The sequence below is a fragment of the Lynx canadensis genome, chromosome A2 (genome assembly GCF_007474595.2).
Source record: "Lynx canadensis isolate LIC74 chromosome A2, mLynCan4.pri.v2, whole genome shotgun sequence".
In the NCBI taxonomy this organism is placed as follows: domain Eukaryota; kingdom Metazoa; phylum Chordata; class Mammalia; order Carnivora; family Felidae; genus Lynx; species Lynx canadensis.
Genome location: NC_044304.2, coordinates 56,832,947 through 56,848,080, shown reverse-complemented (window position 1 = coordinate 56,848,080; position 15,134 = coordinate 56,832,947). Strand labels below are relative to the sequence as shown.

General features: G+C 50.1%; 1 protein-coding gene across 2 annotated transcripts in view; it reads left to right on the top strand.

Annotated features, from left to right (window-relative positions):
• The first annotated feature begins 8,414 nt into the window (after nt 1-8,414).
• The window catches only part of CFAP92 (cilia and flagella associated protein 92 (putative)), a 65,674-nt gene continuing 58,954 nt past the window's right edge, over nt 8,415-15,134 (top strand). The window contains exons 1-6 of one of the 2 annotated variants that reach the window (XM_030307510.1): nt 8,415-8,668; nt 9,287-9,578; nt 10,868-11,058; nt 11,642-11,846; nt 13,929-14,060; nt 14,995-15,070. In XM_030307510.1, the coding sequence (XP_030163370.1) occupies nt 9,320-9,578; nt 10,868-11,058; nt 11,642-11,846; nt 13,929-14,060; nt 14,995-15,070 (863 nt within the window). In that variant the 5' untranslated portion in view covers nt 8,415-8,668; nt 9,287-9,319. The remainder of the gene's footprint in view (nt 8,669-9,286; nt 9,579-10,867; nt 11,059-11,641; nt 11,847-13,928; nt 14,061-14,994; nt 15,071-15,134) is intronic. The other variant, XM_032592362.1, reaches the window with a different exon arrangement.

Below are 15,134 nucleotides of genomic sequence, written 5' to 3'. Positions count from 1 at the left end.
AAACCTTTGTACTACTTAACTCATTCAGTACATCTCCACCTTCCACCCCCAACCTCCAGTGCTCAGCAGCCACCACTTTCTGTGTCTATAGATTTGTCTCTTCTGGACATTGCATGTAAAAGGAATCATACAGTGTGTGACAGGCTCCTTTTTGAAAACATTAACAATAATGTTTTCCAGGTTCACCCACATTGTAGCATGTATCGGTACTTTCTTCCTTTCTACGGATGAGTGATATCCCATTGTGTGGGTAGATCACGTTTTTGCTTATCCGCTCATCAGTCGATGGACATTTGGGTTGTCCCCACCTTTTGTCTATTCCAAATAGTGCTGCTGTGAACATTCACGTGGGCATGTTTTCATTCCTCTTGTTGTGTAGACCCGGGGTGGGAAGGCTGCTTAGATGGCTTTTTTTTTAATGTTCATTTTATTTATTTTTGAGAGAGAGAGAGAGAGCACCAGCAGGGGAGGAGCAGAGAGAGAGAGAGAGAGAGAGAGAGAGAGAGAGAGAGAATGAGAATCCCAAGCAGGCTTCATGCTGTCAGCACAGAGCCCAACGTGGGGCTCTGTCTCCCAACCATGAGATCATGACCGGAGCTGAAATCAAGAGTTGGCTGCTTTAACCGACAGAGCCACCCAGGCGCCCCACTGGATGGTAGTTTTATGTTTGATTTTTGAGGAATTGCCCAACTGGTTTTCAAAATGGCTGCACCATTTACCTTCCTACCCGCAGTGTTTTCCTGTTTCTTGATGGGTTAAGTGATACGACCGGTCTCAATCCCGGCCTCCAGCAGCTTCCATGTCAGTTCGCGGTGCCCCCAGCCTTCCTCAGCAAGTCCCTGCCATCTTCTGTTCTTCTCTGTGCTCACGCCCAGCCTCTCTAGACCGTCGGGCCATCCAGTGCTGTACCCTCAGAAGACATCCTGAATCCGACTCCCACAACCCCCTCCACTGGTACCACCCTGGGCCAAACCCCCAAGGTCTCCGACCTGTATTATTGCAACAGACTCCCCCAAGAACTGCCCTTGGACCCCTACAGTCTGTTCCATAGCCAGAGGACCCCTCCTCTGCTCACCACCCCCTAATTCTTTCCCTCTCACAGGGACTAGAGGCTAAGTCCACCCCGGATCCCTAGAGTCACATTCCTCAGCCATTACTATGGACTTGCTCCCCGACCTCCTCTCAGTTCTTCTGACCCCAGGGTATTTGCATCTGCTTCCACCAGCTGTTTACAGCCCCCTCACCTCCAAGGCCTTTGCTCCAACATCACCGCCTCGGGGAGGGCTCTGGTGACATCGAATGCACCCTGCACCTCTGACAGGCTGTCTTGCCTGTGTGTGGCGTCTGTCTCCCTGTCCGAAACTGTCCGTCAGCCATGAGGGTAGCAGCACTTGTCCGTTGCCCTGGAACGGTGTCAGGCACGCCGAAAGGAGAGAGGGTCTCCAGCCTCCATCCCTGCTGCCTCCCTCGTCCCCACCCTGGGTATGGCGTCGTGTGTTACCTGCCACATAGTTTCTTTGCCTACAAATGCTATGTGTGTTTTTTATGTGTATTTTTTTTAAAGGCAGCTATTACACCACATTATTATTTATTTGTGGGCCTCGCAGGAGGTCTGAGAACCTGGTGCCCTGCAGTCCCAGCAGGGGCCTGGCACAGAGTAGGAACTAATAACACTGCTTTGACTGAACACGTGAAGTCACTGCATCGAATGGGAAGAGTGCCTCTAGCTGGCACGGGGGTGGGGGTGTGTGTGTGGGGGGGAGTTCGGTGTCCTTTGATGCACTGGTGTTGGAGTCCGTGAGACTCCAAATGTTGGTAGTTGACTGGATCAGCTGGGCCGCAGAAGCTTCTGGGCCCGGAGCCCCCTGGTCTGCGGGTTTGCTGTGTAGGACAGGACTCTGGATCTTGGCTCTGGACTTCCGGGTCGCACTTCTGCAGTCGAATGGGATTTGATTTCATGGGGGTGCTGAGAGCTGGCACGCCCAGCCAGACCACAGCGCCCACCCCTACCCCCTGTCCCTGCAGCTGGGGACTGCTCTTGGTGAGGGAATCCTTTGAACAGTAACGTTCCCTGGGCCAGTCAACGCTGAAAAGAAAGCCTTTAAATATCTTGCCATGGAGCGTTGCCTGGGCCTCTGCCCCCCGCCGCTCAGCAGGGGCCAGGGAAGTCGGGGTTTATAATGGTGCGCTGTCAGGCCTGTCTGTCTGTGGGGCAGGGTTACCAGGCGCCTCTGAAATCATTCCGGTTGGACCCACAAGGTTTTTGTTTAAGGTTCGGAGTGAGCAAACTCAAAGGTCTCCTGTGCTCTTTTGTCTGAGCTGGGGGATGGGTGTGTGTCTGCGTGGGGGAGAGCCGAGGCCCCCGCGAAGAGATGATTTTCTGAAGTCGGTTCACTGTTGTTTGAGCCATTTCAAACAGTATATTGTTTAAAGTGCCTTTCAACAGCCCCGAAAAATGCTAAACAGCAAAAGTCACCCCCGTAAGCGGGGACCATAGACACTTCTGATGTATTTATTTCCAGGCGTTTTCCATGCATTGAGAGAACTCCACTGGGGTGGTTGTTATGGGACTGTGTACATCTGTCAAAGCACTTAAAAGGACGAGTTTTACAGGATGTGAATTGTACCTCATTAAACTCAACCTAGAGAAACACAGTTGAAATGCTCTTGCTGGGATCTTTCCTTGCACATCAGCCATACTTCCTCAACAGCTTTGCTGTCATTAATATTCCTTTGCAAATGTTTTTGAGACGGCTTCATGTTGCCTCTTGGGAGCTGCGAGGTGTTTCCTCATCCCCCACCGATGCACATCAAGGTGGTTTGTGGTTTTTCTCCATCAAAACAACACCGTAAACTGTTGACTCTCCATCCTGAGTGATTTACTACTGTGCCAAGGAGTTTGGACATTTTATAAGCTCCTGATTTTGTCGAACTGTTTTTCAGAAACGTTTTGTCATTCTGTACAGGCCCCTGGCATGTCTGGGAATGTCTGGGAGCCATCATTTTCCGTGACAAAGCTTTTATATTTTCAGGAGTCTTGGTCAGTGGATTTGCTTAGCGTTCAGACTCCAAGTTTTACTCTTCTCTCTATTAAAAATCGGACTGAGCTAGGCAAGTTTTCTTAGACACAACAAATGCATGATCCAAAAACAAAACAAAAAAAAAATTGGTAAATTGGACCTAATCAAAATACAAAACTTTTGCACTTCAAACTGCAATGGTAAAGACACCGTTAAGAAAATAGAAGGACCAGCAGGAGACCAGGAGGAAGTATTTGCAGAACATAGGCCCTGCAATTAAAGGACTTGTATTCTGACTTTACAGAGAACTCCTACAACTCAGTAAGACAATCCAATCAAAAAGTGGGCAAAAGACAGGAACAGACATTTTACCAAAGAGGATTATGGATGACCAATAAGTCCATGAAAAGATCCCAATATCATTAGTCATTGGTGAAATACAAAATAAAACCACCACGAGATACTATTCCATACTCATGAGAATGGCTGTAGTAAGTTAGACAGACAATAAATGGTTTCTGGAAGATGGGGAGGAACAGGAACCCTCCTCCTATGATGGCGGGAATGTGAAATGGCGCAGCCACTTTGGAAAACGGTTTGGCAATTTCTCAAAGAGAGAAACATGAAACTACTGACGTGGAGATGTTGGGGTTTGGAGCAGGCAGTCAAGAAAGAATTCTTGAGACATCTTCGGTGTAAAAGGCGGTCTTGTTAAAGCTCGGGGACAGGACCTGAGGGCAGAAAGAGCTGCACTGGGGTTGTGAGAGGTGACTGATTATACACATTCAAGTTGGGAGGGGGTTAGGGATAGCATAAGACTCTAAGGAACTTGGAAGCAAGGTTTCCAGGATCTTGAAGGACTAACTGTTGTTAGGAAAAGGTCATTTGCTACTGTCTAGTAAAACCTCGGTCATGAGACCTTCGGATGTGTATCAGTGGGCCATATGCTTGGAGGATGATTGCTAACATATATCTGGGAGGGGTAGAGATAAAGGAAGTTTCCAAAGGAATTTTTATATGTTAAAGGAGACTCACAGGATCTTGGAGGGGCGAGATAATGTTAAGCAAAGATTGCCTTTTGTTCTTAGCAAAATATTAACGTCGAAGCATCTGATCTTCTAGAGGAAGGTCACCCTGCCTGTCTCAAGGACTTGCCAATGGGCTGTAAGTTGTAAGGAAATTTATTTATTTTTTTCTTTTGCTTTTGTTCCCCACACCACTACCACACGACCCAGCTATTTTACTCCAAGTGTCTACCCAAGAGAAATGAACGTATCTGATGACGCAGAGATTTTTAGGGGAATGTTCATGGCAGCATTTTTCATAAATGTCTAAGTGTTCGGCCTGAATTTCCATGAACAGATGAACGGATAGGCAAAATGTGGTCTATCACACAATGGAACATATTTAGACACAAAAAGGAATGAAGTATTGATTCATGCTACAGCATGAATGAGCCTCAAAAACATGCTAAGTGACAGAGGCCAGTCACAAAGCCAAACCATGTAACGTATGACTCCAATTATATGAAATATCCAGAAAAGGCAAATTTTTAGAGGCAGAGGTAGATTACTGGTTGCCTGGGCCTGGGGCTGGGAACAGAGATTCATTGTAAATGTGCACGAAGGCTCTTATTCGGGAGATGGATGGTTTCATCACTTGGTAAAGTTACCAAAAACCATTGGACTCTACACTCGAAATGGGTGCATTTTATGATATAGAATATACCTCATTACAGCTGTTAAAAAGGGGGGTTGGAGATGCCAAGAAGAAGGTGGGTGTAGCTTTTCCTCAAAGATGCATCCTCTGCCAGAGGCTTAGGAGAACTTCAGAAAGGCTCTTCTGGATGCCCATGGAAAGTTTGGGGCTCCCCTACTCTGGGAGGAAGAAGGAAGTGATAGAATGCCTTCAGATTGTTCCCACCCATGGGGCATCTGTCTGCAATGTGGCTTCGCCCTTCCTCCTATCCAGAGGTGGAGTCTGTTCTTCATCCCCTTGAATCTTGGCTGGCCCTTGTGACTGGCTCTGGTCAATGGATATGGCAGAAGTGACCCTGTGCCATTTCCCAAGCCTTGGTCTCAAGAGGCCCTAGACCTTGCACCTTTGCTTTCTTGGAACCCTGCCCTGAGATGCCCTGCCATCTGAGGAAGCCAGTCCAGCCTGGTGGAGCATGGGGGGGGGCACATGGACGGGGAGGGGGAGATTGAGGGACCCCAGGCAAGGGCACCAACGGCCAGACATGTGAGGCCATCTTGGACCTCCCAGCCCTGTGGATAGATGATCCAGCTCAGTGAGTGAGCCCAGGCCACACCATTGGAGAGTCACTGGTCTATGGAACTGTGAACATATACCCTCTTTGCTTTGCTTTCCTTTGACTTTGCCTGTCCTGAAGGCACCTTTGTTGAGGTGAGGTTGTGGACCCACCTCCCACACCCAAGTACCAGCAAGCACACGTGTGCCTTCACTCCCTCCCATGATGCTCTGGGTCTTGACCTAGACACCATTTCTCTCAAAGCAGCGGTTCTAAACCTTGGCTGTGCGATAGAATCTTGGTGGAGGCAACTTTAAAAAATATGGGGTCTGTTCCAGTAATTTTTTATTAAAAATTAAAATTTTTTTTAACTTTATTCATTTTTGAGAGACAGAGAGAGACAGAGCATGAGCAGGGAAGGGGCAGAGAGAGGGGGAGACGCAGACTCCGAAGCAGGCTCCAGGCCCTGAGCTGTCAGCATAGAGCCTGACGCGGGGCTTGAACTCATGGACTGTGAGATCATGACGTGAGCTGAAGTCAGACGTTCAACCAATTGAGCCACCCAGGTGCCCCCCAAATTTTTTTAAATGTTTATTTTTGAGAGAGAGAGAGAGCGCGAGGAAGACACAGAATCCAAAGTAGGCTCCAAGCTGTCAGCACAGAGCCCTAGGCCGGGCTTGAACTCACGAACCGCCAGAGATCATAACCTAAGCCAAAGCCGGACACTCAACCGACTGAGCCACCCAGGCGCCGCCCGGTTATTTGTTATTGTGCAACAGATCGTCCTAAACCTTAGTGGCTTAAGACAACAATAATTTGCTCCAGTCATAAAGCTCAATTTGGGGAGGGTTTGGTGATAGCAGCCGGTTTCTGTTACATACGGTGTCCGTTGGGGTGACTCAAAGGCTGGGAGCTGGAATCATCTGAAGTCTGGCACTCTTGCACGTCTGGTGGTTGAGGCTGGGAGGCAGCTGGGAACTCAGCTGGTGCTGTTGGCCAGAACATCCACATGTGGACCTTCCATGTGGCTGCTTGGGCTGCCCCCCAACATCCTGGCTGAATTCTCAGAGTGAGCTCCCCAGAAGAACAAGGCAGAAGCACATGGGGTTTGTATGACCTGGCCTCAGAAGTTACAGAGTCACTTCTGCCATACTCTGTGGGCTGAGGTGGTCGCAGAAAGTCTTACCTGGATCCAAGGGCGAAGGGACTAGACCTACCACTGCATGGGAGGAGTCCAACATCATTCTGTAAGGGGAGTGTGTGGGAGATCTATTGAGGTGGCTGTCTTTGGAGAATACAGTGACTGGTTCCTAAGCCCCACCCCTGGAGAATCAATTCTGAAAGTCTGGAGTGAAGCCTCAGGATTGAAGTTTTGACATGTTCCTGGGTGATTCTGGTGCATAACCAGGACCAGGAAGTGGCCCTTTGTCTCAGGCCTGTGGCCTCTCAATTCTGAGCTCAGAGCTGTCCACACCACAGGAGATGCTGGGGAGATGGACTTTGGAGAGAAACCAGCCTTGGGTCAGCAGGGGGACCTGAGGAACAGGAGGCCTGCTGTCTGTGCAGGGAAGGGTGGTATCACTGACCTGCCTTTCTTTTTTATTAAAACATTTTTTTTGATGTTTATTTACTTTTGAGAGAGAGTGAGTGAGCAGGGGAGGGACAGAGAGAGAGGGAGACGCAGAATCTGAAGCAGGCTCCAGGCTCTGAGCTGTCAGCACAGAGCCCCAGTGTGGGGATCGAACTCACGAACTGTGAGATCATGACCTGAGCCACCCGGGTGCCTCGACCTGCCCTTATTAATGGGGCCTTTTGGGAGCTGGTGCATCCTAGCAGCCTTCTTTTCTTCCAACCCTGTGTGTGTCTCTTTAGCACTTCCTGGTTTGTAGATGGTGATGTCCAGGCTGCTGGCGGTACAGTATGAGAGGGCGGTATGGCATTTAGTGGGGAGAGTTTGAGTTCTCCTCTCCAGGGTGCTCGCTGCCATCTGGGGCCTTCCCCTCATAGCTGTTCTTGAGCCTCAGGTTTTTTTAGATTGATTCAACCTGAGGACTATTGGAGGGCCCCAGTCAGTGGGCAGGATTCTAGAAGGGGGTGGTCTAGGGAGGCAGGAAGTGGGAGGCAGGGGACCTGGGTTCCCGCTCCAGCTGGGCCACAGTTTTGCTTCTTTAACCATGGGTAGGTCATATCTCAGCTCAGAGCCTCAGTTTCCCCAACAGGTACACGTGTGGAGTCTCAGCTCCCATTCTCTTGAGTGGAGCTACTCTCCCTTAACAGAAAACCCGAGGTGGCTCCTCATTGACCCTAGTCTTTGAGCCCTGCCTGCCCTTCACACCTGGGTGGGTCTCAGGGGCCCTCCGCTCACCACTCCGGCCTCATCATCCCTTCCCAGAACTTGCGGGCACCTTCACCCCCTCTGGGCTTTTGCATAGGCTCTTCCCGCTGCCTGGAATACTTTCTCTTGCGTTCATTTCCTGGCAAGCCCTGAAGTTTGGCTTTTGTCACCTCTTCCATGAAGCCTGCCCCTGGCCCCCCCCTGCCAGCTACCTCTGCGGTGTGTCCCTCCGCCCTAGCCCCTTGGATGTTCTGTGATCTACGTAGGGAGCAGCCGCCAGTGTTCTCTCAGCTGGGGAGCTTGGGGGTGGCGGTGGTGTTTGCAGACGAGCCCAGGCTTTAGCGTCAGATAGTCTGGATTTCCACCCAGTGCTGCGACACACTCGCTTGTATGACCTCCGGCGAGTCGTGGCACCAGTCGAAGCCTCAGTTTTCTCATCTCTGAGTTGGGGCTCCTGATCACGAAACAGAATTCTCATGATATTTTAAGGACATCAGCGACAGAAGCAGAGTCTATGTGAAAAAGGTTTGGGGTAGGGTTAGAGATATCAGAGTTTTCAGAGCCCATTGCTTCCCTCGCCCTTATCAAAGAATGGAAGGTGGGGGCTGATGGCAGTACAGGAGGGGCCACAATCCTTGTCCCCTGTACTGCAGGTAAGAGCGAGGTGTGTAATAGGCGCTCACGTTCAGATCTGGAATTCTTTAAGTGGATGGATGGATGAATGGATGAATGCGTGCATGCAAGGGCTCCAACTAGTTTCCGGATTTGGATACACCTTTTTGCCACACCTTGGCTGCACCTGGTCAGGGACCAGGGGCTGAGGACGGAAGTCCCACCTCCAGGAGCCCCGCCTCCAGAGGAGCCCCGCCCCAGAGCCGTAGCCACGCCTGTCTCCTAGCAACTGTAAACAGAAGTGCGCAGCTTCGACCCCCGGGCCTCCCAGCCTGGGTGGATCGACTTGCACCCTCCGAACCTTCTCGCCTGGCGGCTGTGCAGCGGGTGTACGAGCTGGCTGACGCCAGGGTCTGAGCCCTGGGTGCTGCCCAGCGCATCGCGTTGCAGGTACCGAAGGTCCCCTGCCACCTGCCCGTCCTGCTGGGCACCCCTTTCTGAGCATTTGCCCGAGTTCCTCCTCCATGGACCCAGAGTTTGTGCCCTGAGCCCAGCACTCAGTGCCCATTCGTGTCTTGCCCCCGGGGGCGGGGGTGTTCCCGCCCTCTTTGACCTCACCAGGCCCTTGCACTGCCGTCCCCTGGCCCGGTTCGCCTGTCCCTACGTGGCAAACGCATACTGTGCTTTGACATTGCTCACCCGCGGCCCCACGGAGTGGAAACACCCGGTTCTCTCCCAGCTTCTCGGTTCTTAGGGAATTGCACTCACCTGGGGCTGGCTCTCCAGAAGTGCCAATGATTGACTTGGCGAAAGGGGGAGGAGCTGGGGCTGGGGGAGGAGGGAGACTCAAGCTGGAGTCGGTGTTGCTTATCCTGAGTCCTGCAAGCCGTCATTCTCTGTGACTCACTGTTGCACGCCTACTGTGGGCCAGGCGGTGTTCCAGGCCTTGGCCGTTCACCCCAGACAGGACAAGGGAAAGGAAGGGAAGGAGAGGAAGGGTGGGTAAGAGGCAGGGCTTGCCTCCGGGGAACAGAGGGTGGTGACAGCAGTGCCTTCATCGTCTTCCAGCCAGGAGTGCCGGGCCTGTGGGTGCTCTGCGGAATGTCCCTGCACGCCTGGGAGTGGGAAGATGAGGACAGGGCGAGCATGGGGCCCATGTCCTCCATGGGCAGCTTTTACCAGTCTGGCAGTGAGTGGGACACGGAGGAGTACCTGAAGGTCAGAACACAAGCCCTGGAGTTGGATTCCGACCACCCGCGTAGCAAGTCCTCACATGGGCCTGCCGACAGCTTCCAGTCTGATGTGCCCCAGGCTGTCCCCTGCAAGTTCGTCATCTCACTGGCCTTCCCGGTGACTGCTGGTAAGTGCTAGGGCAGAGTCCCAACACCCTCTGCAGAAAGGGGTGCGCCAATGACCTGCCCCCAGAAGTTTGGGGCCCCTGAGCTCCCTCTGTTGGCTTCCCCAAGTGATGTGGCCAATGCCAGCAGCAGGGATCAGAAAAGCAGCTGCAATTTCAGGGGCCCACAGTGGGCCAGCAAGTAAGCGGTTACATGGGCTTCACGTGCTTAATCTTCTCAATAACCCTAAGAGGTAGGTGGTATTATTTCTACTTTTTGCAGATGAGAACATGGGGAAGAGGTGAAGGCATTGGTTCCCCTCAGCTGGTTGTGTATCACCTAATTCCTTGTTGAAAATACAGATTCTCAGATGCATGGGATCCAGCTCTCTGGGTGTATCGGTGCATCAGTTGGTTTTTACCGCACAAATGCTGTGTCACAAACCCAAACAACTCCACAAGTCGGGGGCTTCGAACAGGAATCCCTCGTTCTGGATGAGCAGGTGGGCGGGTCCAGGCGGGTCTCCCTGTAGTGGCTCTGCTCTGCTTCGTGCCCCTCTCACCCCTTCGTGCCCCTCTCACTCTCCTCCGGGACATGGGGGCTAGCCAGACACATTCTCATTATGGGAAGGCACAGGCACACCAAGGGGGCAAGCCCGGACATCCAAGAACTCTTCAAGTCTTTGAGCACCTCCCACCTGCTAGCATTTTCTTGGCCAAAGCCAGTCACATGGTTGAACCCCAAGATTAGGGGCAGAGAAAAGAACTCCATGTTTTGAGTGATATATATATATATATATATTTTTTTTTTTTTTTATTTTTATTTTTTTTTTTTTATTTTTTTTTTTTCCTACTTGGTCTCCCCCGCCCCGCCCCCGGTAGAAGATTAATTTCGGCTTCTCCTTTGTAGTTCTATCCATTGTTGCCTCAGATACTCTGGATGCTATTTGGTTAGATGTATATACCACGTTTAGAATTGACCTACGGTCTTGGTGACTCGAACTTTTTTACTGCCAAGACCGCCGTGAGGCAGGCAAAGCAGGCAGGTGAAACATTTAAGGAGACACTCCCTTTCAGAGTCGCACGCTGTGTTTTTGCACCCTGCTGACTGGTGCACAGCTTGTTCCTCTACCGGCCAGGGGGACCGGATCTGTATCTCAGCCTCCAGGCTGGGCGAGCAGCCCGGGGGTGGGGGCGGGGGCAGGGGCAGCCTCCCACAGCCTCGGGCTCTTCCTTGCTTCCAGGGCACTGCAGGGTGGGGTCTGCTTTCTCGTGTGAGGTTCAACCAAGACTCCTGAAATCGTGTCTCCTAGGTCATAGAGGAAAACATACATGTTTTATTGAAAAACATAGGAAACACTCTCGAATGGACAAGCATGCTTCCAAGGCTCGCTGTTACTACCACATGGAGTATTTCCTTCTGCCGGATGATGGAGAGCCTAAAAAGATTGACATGGTGGTGTTTCCAACGGTGGCCAAATTGTTCCTGGATTCAGGAGTAAAGGTGTGTGTGTGTGTGCATGTGCACCTCACATATAGTCTAATACTGTACCAAGGGTGCTTGCTTCCCTGGAGCTTGCTAGAAATGCAGGATATTAAGTTCCCACCCCAGCCCTACTGAATGAGAATCCTCACTGACCTAATAATACCAGTTACCTGACTTTCTATTTAGGTATCTTTGTCAGGTAGCTTCTTTGGTGTCTTAAAAGTTTTTGCCCCTCTTACGATTTCTTTTTTGGGTACCCATGTGTGTGCACACCTGCTTGCCCGCGCACACACCCACCCTCCTGCCCGAGGCCTGGCTGTGGGTCAGTGCTTCGAAGTCACTAGAGAGGGTGCTATTTGTAGGTAATTGCTTTGGTTCTGGGTTCCCGAGGAACCCAGAGGTGTGACAGGGCCCAGGCCAGGACACCCATTTCCTGATGTGGAGTGGGAGCTGAGGGAGGGCCGGGCCCAGAAGGCAGACAGGTGGAGAGCAGCACCGGGCTTTGGTCCCCGGAAGGGCAAGGCTGGCAGGGATGGGTAGTCGTGGGCTCTAAGCCTCCCAGCCTTGCACGCTTCAAACCCCTTGGTGTTCTTTTACACAGACGGTGAGGCCATGGCAGGAAGGGGACAAAATCTGGGTGTCATGGACCCAGACTTTCAACATCAACATGACGAAGGAATTACTAAAGAAAATAAATGTTCACAAAATCACCTTGAAGGTCTGGGACACCAAGGACAAAGTTTCAAGAAAAGTCAGGTATTATCGGTTAAAGACTCCTGCATATTCAGAAGACGCAGGATCTTTTGGTAAGTCGGGTGTTTGTGTTTTATTTGAAACGTTTCTACAGGCGTGTGGCCTCTCAGTGTTTACAGGATAAAAGCCAGTGTTCCATCATTTACTTCGGGGAACATGTTACTTTGTGGACAAGCTTGGGAGTACCGCCCGGCGGAGCTGTGTCGGAGGGTGGACAGCATCTGTTTTGCATGTACACGGTCCCCACCTCCACCTCTGCCGCATTTCTGGACTTCCTGTCCCCAGGCAGCGTGACCTGTGCAGTCCCCACTGGTCTGTCTTCTGGCCAAGTAATGGGTGTTCCCTGACCACACACACACACACACACACACACACACACACACACGACACCAAGAAACAAAAGAGAAAACCTAAAAGTCCCACACCCCTGAGACAACCATGTTAACATTTTCGTATAGACCTTCTAGATTCTTACTTGGGTGAATATTCTCTCAAGGACCAGAAAGTGTCCTTTTGAGCTCATCTCCAAGGAGAGAGCCAGGAGAGTGGAAAGATCCAGGCTTTGAAGTCAGATAGCTGACTTCAACCTGTCTCCATGTTGACCTTGGGCAGCTTACTACTTCCGGTGGTTATATGCCCCTGAGGCAGGATGATGGGAGTGCCCCCCACCCCGCAATAAAGAGGGTGTGTGTTGTCTATAAAGAATTTAAAAACTAGGGCGCCTGAGTGGCTCAGTCGGTTAAGCGTTTGATTCTTGATTTCGGCTCAGGTTGTGATCTCACAGTCGGTGGGATCGAGCCCTGTGAACGGGCTCTACGCTCTGGCAGCACAGAACCTGAGATTCCCTCTCTCCCCCCTCTCTGCTCCTCCCCCGCTTGTGCTCCCTCTCTCTATCAAAATAAATAAATAAGCATTTAGCATCCTAAAATGCTACCAGTTAAACTCTGTGGTGGTAATCATAAGATGCATCCAGTTTTTAGAGACTTTGAAACGTCGCGGCAGTGTGCGTCTGAGATTGGTCGGAGTACGGTCTAGAGCACTGATGGTGGTGGCTGCAGACAAGTACAGTTGTCCCCATTTTACAGGGAGCAAAGAAGACCCACACCTGCTTGAAGGGCAAGGCAGTGCCGCAATCAGAACCCATTCTGTTTGTGACTGGAAAGCCTCTCCTTTCTCTGGGTTTCCAGCCTGCCTTCTTGAGGAGCCGGTCTGACATGGGGTGGGGGGGAGGGGCATTTCCGACTGTTCATCTTTCACTTTTATCTGGGGTTTCTTGCCCTCGGTGCTGTTGGCATTTTGGCCCAGATCATTCCGTGGGGACTGTCCTGGGACCTTGACCTGATAGATGCCAATAGTCTCCCTGTTGTGACAACCAAAAAAAAAAAAAATAATAATGTATATTTATTTTTGAGAGAGAGAGAGAGAGAGAGAGAGAGAGAGAGAGAGAGAGAGAGAAGGGGCAGAGAGAGAGGGAGACACAGAAATCCGAAGCAGGTCCCAGGCTCTGAGCTGGAGCCCGATGGCGGGACTCCAACCCACCAACCATGGGGGGATCATGACCTTTGCCGAAGTTGGATGCTTAACCAACTGAGCCACCCAGGCACCCCATTTCACCTCTTTCTCGTAGCTTCCATTATCTCCATTCATTCATTTGCTCCCTCTGCTCATTCATTATTCCATACGTGTTGGTTACTGCTACGTTTCTGCAGAGTCCTGTATTGATAGAAGTGAAAAACAGAGGACCTATTTCCTTAGCTCGATGCCCTGAGCCCTGAGGGTAGCTCTGGCTTAATAAGTGCCAGCTCTGTGATCACAGGAAAGTTACCATTAAGTGTCATATTCCCCATCTGTAAAGTAGGGCAAGTGGAAGTGCCTTCAAGTGAAATGTGATGATTAAATGGACCAACACAAGTCAAATCCTTAATGGTCTTATTTGGAAGAAGTCATTGCCAGTTGAAGTTTGAATTACCTGGTATTTTGAAGGAGCCCCCTAGGCAACTGCTGCTGGAAGACAGGGGTCCTGCCTGTCTTGTCCACTGCCCCATCTGCAGCACTAGGAGAGTGCCGTATGCACAGAAGATGTTCAGTAAGTATTTCTGATTGACTGAGTCAATGATTCTCCTCCTGCATTCTAGAGGAAGTGAAAAATTTGGTTTTAAGTCAGAGAAGATTGTGTGAAGAGGACGCACACATCAGAAAGGAGTGGAACCAGGAGCATGCACCAGAAAAAGCAGAAAAGGCAGGAAAACACATAAAGCCTTCACATGGTGAGTGGAGATGACCTCCGTGGACAAACTGAGTGAAGGGCGATGGCAGAGAACGAGGTGGATGGGTGTTGCTGGTACTGTGCATGTGCACTGGTACCCTTCATGTGTATCAGCAACTCCTGCTGGTGCTGCTTCGCCCTTGAAGCAAACAATGCTCTCAGGGCAGGAGTCACTTTCTGTTGTTGATCCTTTTTCTTTGTTTTATTTTTGTTTATTTTGTGACTTATACAATTTTTCTAACTGTAGGAGTTACACTTGTGGGTTTTTTTTTTTTTTAAAGAAAATTCAGTGAATATAGAAAAGTACAAAACAAGCAGGGAAAACAGTCTATAATTCCATCACCAGGAACAAGCAGTGTGATATTTTGGTTATTATATTATGGCAAATACCTTTGTTGTAAGTTGTTTTTTTTTTTCTTTTGCCTAGATGAGGTTGTTCCGGATTCTGAATTTTGTATTCTGAGATTAACCTGTCACCACATGCACTTTCCTGTTTACTTAAGAACTTTGCATAAACTCCATTTGTGGTGACTACATAATATATCAGCTGCTGGTAGCACTATACGTTTCTTAATCGTTCCCTGTAGGTGGAAACTTGGGGGTCTTGGAAGTGTTTTCAGTATTCTCTGATGTAAATGGTGCTGAAGCAGACAACTGAATAGACTTTCTTTCTCCCCCCCTCCATGGCATGTTATATAAGAAATCGGAGGCCTTGTCTTGCCTCCATTTGTCCAAATAACTGTAATTATTTACAATTACATTCACTCATTTACTCATTCATTATTAACTAATCTTTTTATGGAATGCTCACCACACACCAAGCCCTCTGTCTGGTGACTGGCATTGCAAAATGGGTCAAGGGCCCTCATTTCTTAATGAACTAGAATGGGACAAGAAGTCCATTTACTAATAAATATTATCCGATTCTCACTCAGCAGAGCCTGAAACTTTTTCCAAGAGCTCCGAGGAATATGAAAAGGCACTCCGAATGGATGATCTTGGCACAGTTCGGTAAGGATGGACCCATGTTATTTTGGGGAGTGGGAGTGGAACCCCCTCTTGTACTGGCCCTATA